The sequence below is a fragment of the Augochlora pura genome, chromosome 4, assembly GCF_028453695.1.
Source record: "Augochlora pura isolate Apur16 chromosome 4, APUR_v2.2.1, whole genome shotgun sequence".
NCBI lineage: Eukaryota > Metazoa > Arthropoda > Insecta > Hymenoptera > Halictidae > Augochlora > Augochlora pura.
This window is the reverse complement of record NC_135775.1, coordinates 14,074,945-14,092,294: the sequence shown is the minus strand read 5'-3', so window position 1 is coordinate 14,092,294 and position 17,350 is coordinate 14,074,945. Positions and strand designations below refer to the sequence as shown.

Genomic DNA, 17,350 nt, shown 5'->3' with positions numbered 1-17,350 from the left:
AAAGTATGGTGACGGACGATTTTTAGTGTGAGCGAGTGTATACGTCACTCTTACGCCTATGCTAAGATTCGACGGAATTGGACAAGCGTATCATGCGACACGTGACGCGCTCTTTAGATTGGAATTCCCGAAATGACAAATCACAATATAGTATCTCTTACTGTTTATCCGCGCACACACGATTATCTTGATGGTACGCGGTTCCCGGTGATTCTTTCGAATGACAAGGATGATAGAATTGGTGGATGTAAACGTAATAAACTCTTTATTATAATAACACTTAACAACAATATCAAAACTATAAACGACGTTGATTCTGTGACTATTATTAATTGATTATGATGCCGCGAATAACTAACAGATGATAATGATGTCTAGACTAATGAATTTCGTATGAAGTGTATGTTTGTACTGGAGATTGTGTTGCGAGAGTGTCGAGTGAGATGCTATTTTGCTCCGAGGTAAATTCGGTATGGGCGTGCATTTTTGGTGGAACAAGCGGATTTGCTGATGATAAATTTCTAAATTGAGAGAGGGGAATGGTTGTCCTGCATGATTGGTTATTGCCAGAGTAGAGACAAGAAATAGGTGAAGAGATAGAAGGAAAAGGAAAGAAGGAAGAGGTGACCGTCCAGAGTACTGGTGACCTCCAGGTATGAACCGTACCCCGGAACGGTACGCACGTGCGATCCGCATGTCTCGAGATTTGACCGTAGCAGGCAGTAAACCCGGAAAAATACCTCGACTTGCACAGGACATACGAAATGAAAGTTTTCTAAACGCGGTAGTAGCCTAACAGTTGGTGAGCAGCTGCTGGTCATAATGTAATAAAGAGATAAAAATTTATTTGAAGTAACGACTTTTCAGAGAACTGCATGCTACGGCTGGATTTATGTTGACCAGGTCATAGAATTGTATTTTGAAGCGAAACATCCTCCCCCCCTTGAGAGGGAACCGATCAAAGTGTAATGGTGTGTATGAATGTGATGTTCTGTACAAGTGTGCATATTTGTGTGGTATATATCTTTCTATTCATGAATTATTAGAAATAATGTTTCCGGGTTGATCATCCGATTGGGTCGGCAATGGTACGAGTTTCTTGACGCTCCGATCGAACACGTTCGTAGCAGTCTTTACTGTAACTGTACGAACTATGCCGTCGGAGCCTGGGTGAATCTTGATGACGCGTCCAAGAGGCCATTGCATAGAAGGCACATTATCTTCTCTGAGGAGAACGATGGTGCCCTCGGTTATAGGGTGATGTCCTCTGGTCCACTTACGGCGCGTGGTCAACTCATTGAGATACTCCCGATGCCAGCGTTTCCAAAATTGTTGCTTTAATTGTTGGACACGCTGCCATGCAGATAAGCGATTTGACGGAGTGTCCTTGAAGTCTCGTTCGCATAGACTCGTAAGAGCATCACCAATGAGGAAATGGCCTGGAGTTAATGCAAGGAGATCTGTTGGGTCGGATGAAATTGGAGTGAGGGGTCGAGAGTTAAGGATGGCTTCGATATCAATAATTAATGTGTTTAGATTCTCAAATGTAAACAGTTCAGCACCTACGACGCGTTTTAAATGATTTTTGAACGATTTTACCGCTGCTTCCCAGAGACCTCCAAAATGGGGAGCTTGGGGTGGGATGAAATGCCAATTGATGGCGCGTTCTGTGAGGAATGTGGTTATCTTCTCGCGATGATCATCTGAACGTAATAATTCGCGCAGTTCCCGAAATTCATTATTAGCTCCCTTAAAATTCGTTCCGTTATCGGAATACAAGTTTAAACAGAAGCCTCTTCTGGCGATAAAGCGTCGTAATGCTGCGATAAAAGCTTCGCTGGTTAAATCACTAACGAGCTCAAGATGGACGGCTTTTATGGCTAGGCATACAAATACTGCGACGTAAACCTTGACGCGACCACGGTTTCTGAGTTTTCGTTCTTTTATAAAAAATGGTCCGCAATAGTCGACTCCCACGTTGGTAAAAGGACGCGATTCTGTTATTCTTGCTTGAGGTAAGTTGCCCATAATATAATTGACGGGTGGCGGATTGGCTCGACGACAGCGGATACATTTCTGGATGGTGTGCCATACTTGGCTTCGACCATCGATTGGCCAATACGTCCTTCTTAATGAATATAGGGTATGTTGGGTGCCCGCATGTAAAAGGTTCATGTGTTCGTTTAAGATGATACACGTTGAAACGTGCGATTTTGGCAGAATAATGGGATGTTTTTGTGCAAACGTCAAAGTTGAATTGTGCAACCGACCTCCTACTCTGATGATGCCGTCTTGATCGATAAACGGACTTAGTTTTGATAATTTGTTTTGGATTTTCTGGCCCGCTTGATGCCTAAGAGCGCGTAACTCCTTTTCGAAATATTTGGCCTGTAATAGCTTGATTACGGTGATTTTCGCTTGCGCCAACTCGCTGACAGTGATACTTCCCCTTGCGATCGGACCCGGCTTCCACCGTCGGCATAGTGCAATGGTCCGCACCAATTTTCCCCACGATGAATACCGTTCAAGGATACTCGTGTCAATTGATGTTGTTTTTGTAGCCAAGCAGGTAACTATTCTTTGCTCCGGATCGCCTATATATGGAGTTAGGTCCCAACTGGGCCAGAATGACTGCTCCTGTTGAAGCCACTGTGGTCCATGTTGCCAGATAGATGGTTGTAGGAATTCTTGAACCGCTTGGCCTCGCGATATCAAGTCGGCTGGATTATCAGCAGAGCTGACATGACGCCAGTCTGGGATGAGAGTGTTTGTCTGTATCTCGGAAACTCTATTCGCGACGAAGGTTTTAAGGGTGTGAGGTGACGAATTTAACCAATGTAAAACTATTGTAGAGTCGGTCCAGTAGATTGTCCGATCTATTGGTGTAGTCAGGGATTTCTTGACGGTGTTCATGAGTGATGTTAATAATAGTGCTCCGCATAACTCAAGACGTGGAATGGACTGGCTTTTCAAGGGTGCGACTTTAGATTTGGCTGTTAATAACTCTACAAGCGTGCCACCGAGGCTATCACGTGACCGAACATATACGCAAGCGCCGTAGGCTCGTTCGCTTGCATCGCAAAACCCATGCAACTCTATATTTGATGCGGTATGAACGATGGTTTTCCTACTGAATACTATATTATTGAGCAGGGGTAATTCTGCGTAATACTGATTCCATTTTGTGTGTATTGACATGGGCAACGACTCATCCCAATCAATTTTCAATGTCCAAAGTTCCTGGAGGATCATTTTCGCGATAATGATGACTGGCCCTAAAAGGCCCAGAGGATCGTAAATTTTTGCGATTTCTGAACTGATGAAGCGTTTGGTGATACGATGTGTGTGGAGAATGGGTTTAACTGTATAGGTTATTGTATCGGTTGCTGAATTCCAGAATAATCCTAAAGTCTTGATTATAGATGATTCACCTAAGTGTAATTGTTGATTTATGTTTGATTCGGGTAGTCCGTCCAGTAAACGTCTATCGTTCGATGCCCATTGTCGAATGTTTAAACCTGCGGAGTCGAGTAATGATGTTAAGTCATTCCGCAATGACATGGCTTCGTGAATGGTAGAGGCTCCGGTTAGCAAATCGTCTACGTAAAAGTCCTTTTTTAATACGCTAGAGGCCTGGGTAAAACGATAACCTTCATCGTCAGCTAATTGCTGTAAACACCGTATAGCTAGGTACGGTGCTGCTGATAATCCAAAGGTAATCGTGTTCAACTGATAGGTTTTAAGGTGATTCTTGTCGTCCCGCCAGAGTATTTGTTGATATTTCCTATCTTCCGGACATAGTAGAAATTGTCGGTACATTTTTTCTATGTCGCCAGTGATGACGTATTGATGGGTACGAAATCTGAGAAGGATATGGAATAAATCGTCCTGTATTTTGGGTCCGGTGTGTAGTGTGTCATTTAGCGAGATGCCTGTACTAGAAGCAGCTGATCCATCGAAAACTATGCGTAGTTTGGTCGTCTGGCTGGACATCTTGATCACTCCATGGTGGGGTAAGTAGTATCCCTCATTGTTGTCTGGAACCTCAGACATGTGGCCGAGGTCCAGATATTCGTTAAAAATGGCCTTGTATTGAGCCATTAACTCCGGGTCTCGTTGTAACCTCTTCTCTAGGGATAGAAGTCGCTTGTGTGCGGTTGCCTTGGATTCTCCGAGTTGGGATTTTTTGTCGTTGAACGGAAGTGATACGGTGTATCTTCCTTCGTTGCTTCGTGCGATTGTGTTTACGAAGTTTTCTTCGCAGGTCTTCTCCGATTCCGAGTAACGTCGTGTCTGTGGGCCGTCTTCTATCTCCCAAAACCGCGCGAGGTCAAACTGTACTGTGGTGTGACATGAAGCGCTCTGGATTGGGTTGAACGTAGGTGCGCTCCCTCCGATAACCCAACCTAGCATTGTTTTCTGAAGATAAAGGTCTGGGTGATCGAGTTTTGCAAGATTAATTTGACCAACGCTTAGAATTGACAATGCTGTGCCGGCACCTAATAGCATATCGATCGGTGCTGGGCGATGAAACGCCGGATCTGCGAGTTCAATATTCTTCGGTAGGTTCAAAGTAGTGCGGTCGATTGTGTCGCTAGGAACGGAAGCAGCAATGTTGGGTACGATAAGAAATGGTAAGGTGCGATGATAATTGTTCAATCTCGAACGAATGGTCGCTCGAACGGTGTGTTTTGCCACAGTGGCTAGTGAATCAAGAGCGCCGACGGGAATGGAACATTGTTTCTGAGGTAGTGACAGTTTTTTGGCTAGATTTTCTGACATGAAGTTCGCGGTTGAACAAGTGTCGATCAGGGCTCGACATAGAACTGGTTTATTTTTCTTGTTGATTGCGTTGACTGTTGCAGTAACGATGAGTTCGTTGGGATGGGCATTCACGGCGAAGATATTGTGAATGCCCTTTGATCTTCTCCGATGGATTAGTCATGGATTGCGTATTGATTGTTCGGGAACTATTTCCTTTTCCTTAAATGAGCTGGTGGTTGTCGATGTGGTCGAGGGGGTTAAGGGTTTGCGACTGTCTGTGTGTGAATGGCGTGGCTGATGTAGCAAAGTGTGGTGTCGTTCATTACAAAGTCTACATGTAAAATGTGAACGACACATCCTAGCATTATGACCCGCGCGTAGGCAATTTGAACATAACGAATGTTTGGTGACGTGTTCCCATCGCTCGGACAGAGAATATGTATTGAACGGTTCGCAATCCCGAACGCTATGCTCTCCGTCGCAGATTGAACATTGCGAGAATTTGGATGTGAAATATATTTGTTGTTTCGGATATACTACATGATTGTCTTTAGCTCTTGTAGCTGATGAATGGTTGCGAATTCCGGTGGCTGGAGTCGGTATACAACGTACCGTTAGTGAGCAGTTTGCTCGTTTTTGTAGGAAGCTGATTAAATGCAAGTATGATGGCATGTTTTTATCCGCTAGTGTAAGTTCCCACTGCCAGATCGTTTCAGGATTAATTTTTGATAGAATCGTCGATACCAAGAACGAGTTCCATGATTCTATTGGTTCCCCGAGATTCTTCAAAGCGCGTAGGTGTTGATTTAATGTATCTAGCATCTCGTCGATGGCTTCCGGAGTATCTTTCGCGAGTCTCGGCATGTTTTGTATGGCGTCACAGTGTCGAAGGATGGTTTTGCGAGGGCAATCAAACTTTTCCTTCAAAATTTCAATCGCGTCGAGGTAATTGGAGTCGGTAGTCTCTAAAGATTTAATGCACGCGGCGGCTTTTCCGGTTAACGTTGATCGAAGGTACTGTAATTTTTGTACAGCGGTGAGGTTGTCGTTCCGTTCGATAACTGACGAAAATATATCATAATATGATGTCCAATTTTCGATGGTTCCGTCGAACATAGGTAGCCTCATTTCTGGCAATTTAATGGCGATCGGGGCACACGCGCTTGATACAGGTGACACATTACCGCTGGTTCGCGGGTCATTCGAGGGTTCGCAGGATTGAAGGAGAGCTTTAGCCCGAATAATGACGTTCATGTAACTTTCTTCTATTTCTTCTCGTCGCGTCTCTTCCGAAGGATCTTGTATTTCTAATTCTATTTGAATTGCCTCAAATCGAGTCCATGCTTCAGTGAGTGAATTGAGATATTCCGTAATTGTTATCTTTAGGTTGGTTGTTGCGTCTTGTTTGTCTAGAACCTTTCCGAAGGTCGTGATTTTTCTTACGATGCTACCACGCTGGCGGCGTAAAATGCTGACTGAATTACTTGGAGTGGACATGGTTGGAGAATTGGAACGTTATATGGGAATTGGTGATACTATAAACGGGCCTACCTTACGATGCGAAGACGTCAGTGCTGAGGTGCCTTGGTTGGTGCAACCGTGGTGGTGGCCGTTGGTTGCGTTGTCGGTGTCCGTTGATTGTTCACGAACACTATATCCGGCTCGAAGGACCAAAATGTTTATCCGCGCACACACGATTATCTTGATGGTACGCGGTTCCCGGTGATTCTTTCGAATGACAAGGATGATAGAATTGGTGGATGTAAACGTAATAAACTCTTTATTATAATAACACTTAACAACAATATCAAAACTATAAACGACGTTGATTCTGTGACTATTATTAATTGATTATGATGCCGCGAATAACTAACAGATGATAATGATGTCTAGACTAATGAATTTCGTATGAAGTGTATGTTTGTACTGGAGATTGTGTTGCGAGAGTGTCGAGTGAGATGCTATTTTGCTCCGAGGTAAATTCGGTATGGGCGTGCATTTTTGGTGGAACAAGCGGATTTGCTGATGATAAATTTCTAAATTGAGAGAGGGGAATGGTTGTCCTGCATGATTGGTTATTGCCAGAGTAGAGACAAGAAATAGGTGAAGAGATAGAAGGAAAAGGAAAGAAGGAAGAGGTGACCGTCCAGAGTACTGGTGACCTCCAGGTATGAACCGTACCCCGGAACGGTACGCACGTGCGATCCGCATGTCTCGAGATTTGACCGTAGCAGGCAGTAAACCCGGAAAAATACCTCGACTTGCACAGGACATACGAAATGAAAGTTTTCTAAACGCGGTAGTAGCCTAACAGTTGGTGAGCAGCTGCTGGTCATAATGTAATAAAGAGATAAAAATTTATTTGAAGTAACGACTTTTCAGAGAACTGCATGCTACGGCTGGATTTATGTTGACCAGGTCATAGAATTGTATTTTGAAGCGAAACACTTACTTTTTTTAAATTTAAACGTTGTAAAACTGATCTTTTTAACATATAGAATTTAAACTATAATCAACAAATCCATGTTGTTGTTATTTTCCATTGTAACCAAGCTTCTGCTAACATTTGGACAAGTGTTTCTGTTTATATAAAATATAATCAATGGCTACTTAATTGAACAAATATAGTCTAAAGCATGTTTTGTTTCGTCTCATGTTGATTGGAAGAATCTCGTCGATATGTTACAAAATTTATTCATGTATAACAAATTGGAAATAAAAGAGTTAAGGCATCGTTTTTATTCTAGTATAGTTTAGATACAAAGCTTAGATTTAAAAAATTGTTGAAAGTGTAACTGTTATACATAAGACACGAGCCTCAATTTCATATGCATAGAATGAATTTTGTTATACATAATAGAAATACTATATAAGCAAAAAAAAATGATTTTAGATTTGCAGTTCAAATGACTTGAAAAGTGCAAAGGGTTAACTTTTGTTTTGTGCTACCATTATGAATTATTATATTATTAAAAGAAATCAAATTACCGTTGTTACAAGAGGTTTTTGACATCGTCCATTTTATATTAAAAGTTATTCACTAAACAAAGATATACGTATTAAATTAAGACAATATGATAAGGGTATAACATAATAATAAATATTTAAAATCGTCGTCTTGACAACACATCAGAAAATGATCGAAATTGTAGAGAATGCTGTTCATCAGCAAGTTTACCAAATTTTGTTACGTAACATATGTCAAAATAGACATAGACGTTTAAATCATGCGAATTCTGTAGATTACATGCAGCGAATCCTACAACTTGTGGAGTTATTTGAAATCTACTATACGGTATAGCTGCTCATAAAATCTATTATGTATACAGAGCATATGCTGACAGGGTCGAAATACTTCGCTAGAGAACTGGACAAGGTCTAGGGCTAACGGAGAGGATGCAAAAAGATGATTTCGAACACCATTGTAAATAGATACAGCGTATTGTAGAAGAGCGTCGTTTTAACTTGAAAACTTGGTCAAACATTATATACGTTTATGCAAATATTCCTATTATTTTTGAAAAAATTCACTAAACTACTATAACTAAATGAAAAACCACGAAACATCCTTTATAATAAGCCTGGACAAATTCCATCATTTGCCGGACAAAAGAGAGCTCTGTAATAATCTTTAAATCGGATTAAAACATATTAATTTTGGCCCACATATTTTATAACAATTAGTTCATAATAAACTGAATTATCATCTAAACAAAAAATACACATTTGAAAACGTAAATAGGTTTACAATACTATAAAACAAATTCAAATATAATTATACGTCTTGAACAAAAAAATTAAATGGATTTCCATGCGGAAGATAAACTCACCGGTGTTATATTAAAAAATAAACTTTCATATTAATACTTATTAAATCTGCGTGTTAATGTTTCCAAACGTTCTGTTGCGTTTTCGTTCAAAATTTCAACAAACGAGAAAAATTAACAGTTAGAAGTTTGAAGAGATAAATAAGAGGTGAGAAACCGGTGAATAGCAAATAGTAATATAAACGAGCGAATATTGCACAGGAAAAAATTGTTCAAGAACTGTAAATGTTAATATTTTATAACGATGTAACGGATAAAGCAACCAACAACTTCGTCGAATCGAATTAAACCGCCAATGGGTTATTCGATAGCTTATCAGGAAAGAAGATTTTGTGCCAAGTTTTAAATCTCCATCCTCGAACGAGAGGGCACTTAAAGAGGAAAATTGGGTCATTAGATTTTTCGTTCATTTTTCTTATTGGCATGCAAAAATTCAGGAAAAATAGTGGGTACGTAGCAGTTAACATATAATATATAATTTAATTAAAAATTCTGGCAAAGCATTATAAATGTTAAAAATTGAAAGGATTAAATGTCATCTGTTATACGAGTAAGTTGCACTGCTTGAAATTTCCATAAAGTCACCTTATTATATTATGCTAAAATCTTAAAATTATTCCGTAGCAATAAAAACGTGACGTATCAATAACATTTTAGGATTAATGGAAGAAACCATATGCATGATCAGATTCATAGATATAATATTTATTTATAAAAAAACGTAAATTTATCTATTTTATCAGAAAGGAAGTATGAAATTTCCATAATCACATATACGCGTTTTAAAAAAATAGTAGCAGGATAAACAAAAATTTGGTCTCCATTTCGTAACCAATATTAGTATAATAATATAATTATCATTTATTCGAATAATGTTGAAAATTCGATTAATCATACTACGAGCAGTTTCTGTTTCAATTTGCAATTGCCATAGTTTTTTTTTAAATATTCCCTGAAGGTTTTTTATTCAGTTTAAACATGGCGAATATACTGGCCATATAAAAATCATAATATCCTTATTATGTAACTACTAGTTTGATTGTCTTCACGCATGAACTATAGCGTTTTTTTCAGGTGAAAAATGATATCGCCACATAAATATCGCCATGAATATACAAATGATTTGTATATTCTGTTGAATTCGTTCTACGATTAATTCAACAGATCGATATTTTTTTGGCTCTGGATGCAGTCCAAATCATTAATAAATCACCGCCGAATTACAGCTCCTCGCAATGTTGTTTTTTGTCTCAAATATTCTCTTATAAATCGTAATTTATATAAATCGTTATTAGACAGGTCATGAAATAATTAGAAGATTTTACCAAAATATCAGGTGACGCTATGAAATTTTCAGGCACCGTATAACTCGTGCTGTGGTATCAATACTAGTATTCTGAATACAGGTTACGGTAGCTGTTTTCCCAACTAATGTTTCTGTGTATAACTACATATATGTATATTAAGTACAATAAAGATTAGTTAAAATTAAAACATATGCAATATTTAAGAAGAAACAACTTTTGTTCATTTATCTGTACCCACATCAACGATTATGTTTTGCAGAGTTTCAATGTTCTTCGATGTTATTGAGCAGATACTGATTATTGAAATGAAAATGTCACTTTGACGCGAAATGATATTACCGAGACACCTTAATGAGACTGTTATTACATGTTATATAAGTCGAATTCATTTCCGTTATAGATGGGCGTTTAATACAATGATTGCCTTGCTTATTAGGTATTACTGAGTATTTATTTACAGCGTTAAAGCACGTTCAACGCCGCTTCGCACAGAGCGATCGTCAATGATTGAAATTCAGGAAAGTCACTGTTTCGTATTTATTCAAAACTATGTGTATGACGTGTTAAAATGTCTAAATAATCATATTTAACAACAGAGTAGTAAAAAATTAAGGCAGAGATTAATTCCGAGTGAGTTCTCCGAATGAATACTGGGAAGATCAAATAGTACGTTAGTTCGCAACGCAGCTTGTTCACATGATTGAAAACAATGACCAGGCGTTATACCATTGTAATTAATCAATATAATAATTAAACTGAAATGAAATAATTAAGATCCGCTTATTTTCTTACACTTTAGACAAGATTTAAAAAAGAAAACGTTTCAAAATATTCTAAGATTTATATTCAGATATATTCGTCGCATAGTACATTTTGATATCATAAAAACTGTTTTTGAAGAAAAAATCTTTTGGACTCGGAAAAATCTGCATAGAAGTTTTTTTTCGATAAAAAATATAGATGACACGAATTTTTCGTATGAAATCACATAATTTTTTTATGCGAATCGATGCACCTTTGTATTTTTCTTTAACAAATTATTAAGGTATTCTGGTCGAGATTTATCTTAACAATTGTCTTAATAAAACTGCCTGTGCTCATACAAACGTCGTACATTGCGTCGATCATATACGGGTAATATTTTACTAATGTTAAACATTCATTTTTATTGTAATATATTCGAAAAAACTGAATTTGAGTGTCATTCTAAAATTCTGAATTCTATGTCATTCACTATGATGAATTTTAACTTTCTAGTTTCGGTTCAATCAATTAAATTGCATCGACTTTGTGGGAATTTCAGTGATTGATCGTTGCCACTGAATATGTTAACTGAAAAAATAAATGACCAAACGGAAGCTACTTTAACCTCAGAATTGATCGACTTCCTCTCGTAATTTTCAAACTGCTGCAAGTTTTCTGCTACGAAGCAAAGTTAGTTTTACAACGTTTTATTAATTTTATTTTGTTGACAGAAATGGAATAATGCGAGTTGTTTTATTAATTTTATTTTATATAATACATGTAAGTATACATATCAAATTATTTTTAAATAAATTGAAGTCTTCGAATAAATGTTTCGTTTATTACGTCGACGATTTGACATAGCTTCGAGAAGGCGAAGTAACGTTATTTTGGACATATGGGTACAGGATGTAATGTTTACCTTTTCAAATACACGGTCTCATTTTATATGTATATTTTTTCCTAAGTCTGTATAAAAAGATCGATCGTTACTTCGAAGTTTTATGTACACCTTATACACTGATATATGCGTATCATTTTGCCACAAGAAAAAGTTGATGAAAGAAACATAAGCCAATGCAGGTAAGTTTACAGAAAAGAAAACGTATCTCCAAGAATTTCAAAATGTAAAACTTGGACGAGGTGAAAGAGAAACAAGGAGAATAATAAGGCAATAATTATGCACTCTTATACGAAATAATAAAAGACATAAATAAAAATGAAAAGTGTCTAACTTAGATCGATTGTCTTAGTTCGCGTGTTAATTATACGAAGAAACTAGCTAGACGGCCGGTAATCGTTTGATGAGATTCATCGTCGCGTATATTAATTAATTGAAAACTGGATCGAGCCGGCATTGAAGAAACTCATTTTCACGTTAAATACAGACGTCGCGTCGCGTCGTGTCGATTCAGCAGAAACGACGCGATCTGTGCTCCACTTTTCCACTCGATTCGAACTTGTTCAGGCAAAAACAGATCGGCCTCGTAGAGGTGTGTAGCAGTCTCAACTTTTTGCTAGACCGATACAGAGAGTATTTTATTTGCTTGACCGATCATAGTATCTCTATTAGCTTTTCTGACATAGACGAACGCGTTGATCAAGATGCAGATAAACATCCGTGAGTTATTACAGTGGAGCCTCGATTCGACTTGTATAAAAAATTCGACCTTTGGGAAAAATGTTAGATACAAAGCTTACTCGATTTTGAAAATCAATGAACTTATATATTTAGAACAAAAGTTTTCAAATAATCATCCTGTATACATTATCTATACGGTTGCACTCAAACTTGAAATAAAAATATCTCAAAAATGAAGGCGCATTTTGAAAAATGTGCCATGAGTTTTTATTAAATATTATTCATGTACTATAACTTTAATCCACTCTCGTTTCAAAAATGATTTCAGCAGTTATAAGTTCCTCTAGTTAGTAGAGATCGTGGTTTTGAACGTGTATGAAAAACATACGCGTACACGTGTACACGGGCGCTTCGTGTACACGTGTGCTTCGTATACACGTACTGAAGTACGTGTCATAATAAGACTCGTGTATCCATGAATTATTTCATGTATATTTCAATATTTCAATACACGTGTATCAATTTATTTTGGTATGCGTATCTACATGGTATGTACATATACATTTTCGTTTAAATTAATGTAATTTAAAAATATATGACATATATTAGTTATATATTCAAACTATAAATTAATACCAACATTCCATCAAAATTACATGAACTGAATTAAAAATGTATTAATGCACGTGTATTTAAATTTATGTCGTTCGTTTTAGCCTATAAAAGTTGAATGATTGCATTTATTTAGGACGTGCTCTTATAAAGAAATTTAGTCGCTCATGTTCCATAAATCATCTCTGTAATTTCAATATTCTCAAAATAGAAAATTAGAAGTCGGTCGATGATCACGTTTAGTGTAACTACAGTATTTTATTAAGTGTATGGTTTCAGAAAAACAAAAAACTTGATATTTTTGCATGCATAAATAAATGTTGAAGCAAGACAGTTCAGTCTACTCATGTATCATTACACTGTTCTAATTAAAATAATGATTCACTTGCTATGCTTGTAGATAATTATCAAGTCATTTAACGTATACGACGTCATAACGACGAAATATCCAGACCTTTTGAAAAGGAATAATCTCCTCAAAATTGGCCAAAATGATTTCGACTTTGCTGAGACGTGAGAATGATTCGTGCGTACAATAATGTATAGACTGAATATTAGGAAAATCATTTCTCTGTTTTACTTTGCCGTACAACTAATATTATTCCAATTCAGTAACTAGTATACTACTTCTCGTCGCGCCGTAAGAAATAATGAAACAAAGCATCACCTGAATTGGAATATAATAGTAAGAATTGTGATGAAATTACAAGCGTATGATTCAGTAAGGTTATATTTATAACAATTTCTGTCGGGAACTATTAAGTGGTTATTAAAAGAACAGGACTAAAAACCAGTTTAATTTTGTTGCCGCTGTGTCGTTAATAATGTTGTACCAGCACTGATATACATATGTAGCATTCAAATGTTTGAATAATGAAACTTTCTGTTGGTGGTGTGACAGGTATTATAAGATGATGTGTTTTATAATAGATTCGAAAATCTCACTAATTTTAACTGTAAAAATATCGATATAATATTGTCATCATAATACCAATCCAATTTTTGCAATATAAAAATAATATAAAAATATAGAAATATTAAATTTTATGTAATATTATACATTATATGTTATACACTTTGGTATAATAAAATGTAGCGTAATTATGACTGTAAGATATAATATAATGTTTCGTTTATTCTTGTGGACATCTTGCGGCTAGAAAGGTAATGATCAGAGCAAGATTATATGGATAATATACATATTGTTGCGACGTTTCTATGATCGTACCGTTTCGTCTTTCCGTTTGGGTTAGGCCGATACCATTTTTGAGAGTCTGTTTAATATGTCTTTGACAAATTTATTAGTTTACGACGCTGTTATGGCTGAAGAGTATCGGCTGACTTTCTTGGGGAAAGTCAACGAGACCGTAAAGATCTCAATGGCACTTGACGTCGCCTAAACCTACACAGGGCGACAAGAGGGTTGAACAGTCTATTTCCCGTAGTTTCCATGGGGTACAACAGATACCTTTGCCAGCGGCATCACCGTTCCTGTCCTACTGACATACTGCCACCGTCTCTGTCCCGATTTTGTTTCTAATTGGTGAGGTCAGTATCCCACTATTTTTAGCAAATGGTGCGAAGGTTTTTTGATGTTTACGTTTTTAGTGGACCAATAAAATTTATTTCAGAATCTCGCCATTCGTCGTCACTGTTCATTTCGTATCTTGTTTATTATAGTTTTAAAATATATATATTTATTTCGAACCACTGCTTCAAAAACCTTGTATTAGTTTCCGATACCTTCACTGAATATTGAGTTCAGTTGAAGTCGTATATGTATAAAACCGCGAACATCACTCGCGGATCTGTACGCACCCTTGCACATATATCACTATTGTAAATTATAATATTGTCTATTTTACCCACACAAGTATGTATATACCGGTAAAAGTCCCAAATTGTGAATCACGTTCAGATCATCCGGGTACATATACATATAATTATGCTGTACCTTGTACAAGTAGATGTTCATTTTAATTTTCTGAATTAAAGATACATATATATAACAGTTTTACGAACATATCGATTTTTTTTCTTCTGTAATTTGTCTTGTCATTTTCTTTTTTCTTCTTGATCATTTTTCTTTCAATTAGTTTAAAGTGTTTAAAATGTATTCTCAAGTTCCTTCATATTCAGACATTTTCTACTCTTTTTAACTTTTCCTTGTCATTGCTGAAACTGTACTAGCGTCACTCTACGATCTTTCTTCCCTGCTAATCCTCTTATATCATTTCTTTCATCCCCTTTATTCATACTTCTAAATCTAACACCACTTCCACTAAATTTTTGATCTAGGCTCCCAAATCTTCTTTCTTTCCTATTTCTCTTCTTTATCACTGTATTTTTCTTATTCTAGATTTACATTTTTAACCTTCATTCGGACCTCTTTGATCTTCATTTTTATTTCCCGGTGATTGGTTGTTCATTCTTAACCTCTAGTTTCTGTACTCTACACCTTATTAATGTCAGCCTGGCAACTATGACATCAATGACAATCTATTATATTACAATTAGATTATATTATATTACTCTATGTTATACTTTACACTTTACACTCTACACTATGTTATTTGGAATCTAACCTGGTTCATCTTTGGTTCTTACTTGCGCATAAATCTTTATACATCTTTCTCCTTTATTCCTAGCGTCTTTTCTATTTATCTTAACCATTATTTTTCATTCACATTGTTTTCTTTTCCTTTATTTAGAACTTTCCATATCCCCCCTTTAGTTTCTTTTCACCGATCATTCTAATTGCTACGGTCTCCATTTTCCTTTTTTTGTAACTTCTCTAAGCTGTATACCCTGCTTCTTCGTAACTTTGTCCAATTCATCTGTTTCCACTATGCTCCCTTTCCCCTGTTTCTTAACTATAACTCATTTAAGTTCTTACTTTTTTGTCATATCTCCATTTTTTACTTTTCTAATTTCTCTCCATAAAATTAATTCGCTATCTTTCCTTTTATTACCTACTCGTGTTCCCGTTTTTTTTCTTCTGTTGACTTATACGGTTTTTCTAGGTTCAATTCCAACATACACAACGTAATATTATACTTTATTTGCATACATTTAGATACGTATTATCATTTTTGCGCAACACACTGTGATAAAATGTTTAGGATTTCCCGTAGTACTTTTTATGAAAATGGTTGCTATATTTAAATTAAATAATTTCATCGAGTATGCTGATGAACATTCCTAATTTTACGTAGAAAAGTTTTATATCAGGGAATTAACACCATCGTGATAAACAGCAAGACTTTTTGACTCTCTGCATGCGACAGCACTTTTTCCGACATTAGATTCTATCGCATGTAGATAACAGATTATCATCATAAATATTTATGTTGTGTTATCTTCCATGTGTTATTTTCGTAGATCAAATACAAGAGAACCGTTTCAGTTTAGTATTTATTATACAGGGCCGTCTTTCTAAATCGATCCAGTCAAATATTTTTGAAATCGCCGATGACACTAAAAAATGTTTAAAACGAAATTTAAATGATTTTTGAAGACATGTAATCTGATATTAATAAAATTTTTTAGGTGAACGCATCGAGGACATACGAAGAATTAACTTCATTTCTTTTTAATGGAATCGTACACGTTTTGTTACACTAGCCGATTCAGATTGTCGTTTTCTTTATAAAAATAGTAAGGCATTTATTATGAAAAACTATTGATTTAGAAGATTTTTTAAATTTAGTAATGATTAGTGTTAGCATTCACCTGTATAATGTTGGTGTAGATACTACAACTTAAATATTTTCTAAACTAATGATTTTTCCCAATAAATGTCTTAGTATTTCTATAAAGAGTATGCCGAACTGAAGTGTGTAATATAATAAAAAGTATGTAATTCCATGAAAAAAAATAGTTGGCCTTCATATATCCTCGACGCGTTCATTTAGAAAAAATTTATTAATATCAGCTTACGTGCTTCCTAGAACCAGTCTAATTTTGTTTGCAACATTTTTTAGTATCATCGACGGTTTTGAAGATACTTGACTAGATCAATTTAAATGGGTCACCCTATATAATACTTTTCCAATTTAAACATCTCTCGCGATATTGCTATCGTAAGTATACAGTCGTTTTTCATTAAAAATTTTTCATTATAAGTTATTTTTTGAAAACTAACAATTCGAACAAAAACTAATTTAATCATAAACTAAAATAAAGCATTACCCACATCTCGATGATATCAGTATTATAACCAAGCATTTAATACGCAGTCAAATTGATAACTTACGGTATTGTTTTGTTCTACTATCATTTTGTAATGATCTGAATAACAATCTTTTGTGATTGCAATTCTAATGAAGAAATTATGAAGTTTGAGGTCAAATATATCTTTCAAAGAAAAATCATGGGTTGTTGCAATGCCTACAATATGTAAATTATAGTATCGTGTAAGTTAGAAAGTATATCATGACTAATTACTTTATGTTTGATAACACATTTTAAGCTATGCATAATGGTGCAAAATCTATAACAACTTCATTTTTCCA

General features: G+C 36.1%; 3 protein-coding genes across 5 annotated transcripts in view; all 3 read right to left on the bottom strand.

The window, feature by feature from the left end:
• Crzr (corazonin receptor) overlaps positions 1-17,350 on the bottom strand; it is a 50,143-nt gene that overhangs the window by 29,144 nt on the left and 3,649 nt on the right. The window lies entirely within an intron of this gene.
• Positions 1,033-4,782, bottom strand: LOC144468422 (uncharacterized). Its single transcript, XM_078177872.1, has one exon. It carries the CDS (start codon positions 4,780-4,782, stop codon positions 1,033-1,035), a length of 3,750 nt encoding a protein of 1,249 aa, XP_078033998.1.
• Positions 4,942-6,261, bottom strand: LOC144468421 (uncharacterized). Its single transcript, XM_078177871.1, has one exon. It carries the CDS (start codon positions 6,259-6,261, stop codon positions 4,942-4,944), a length of 1,320 nt encoding a protein of 439 aa, XP_078033997.1.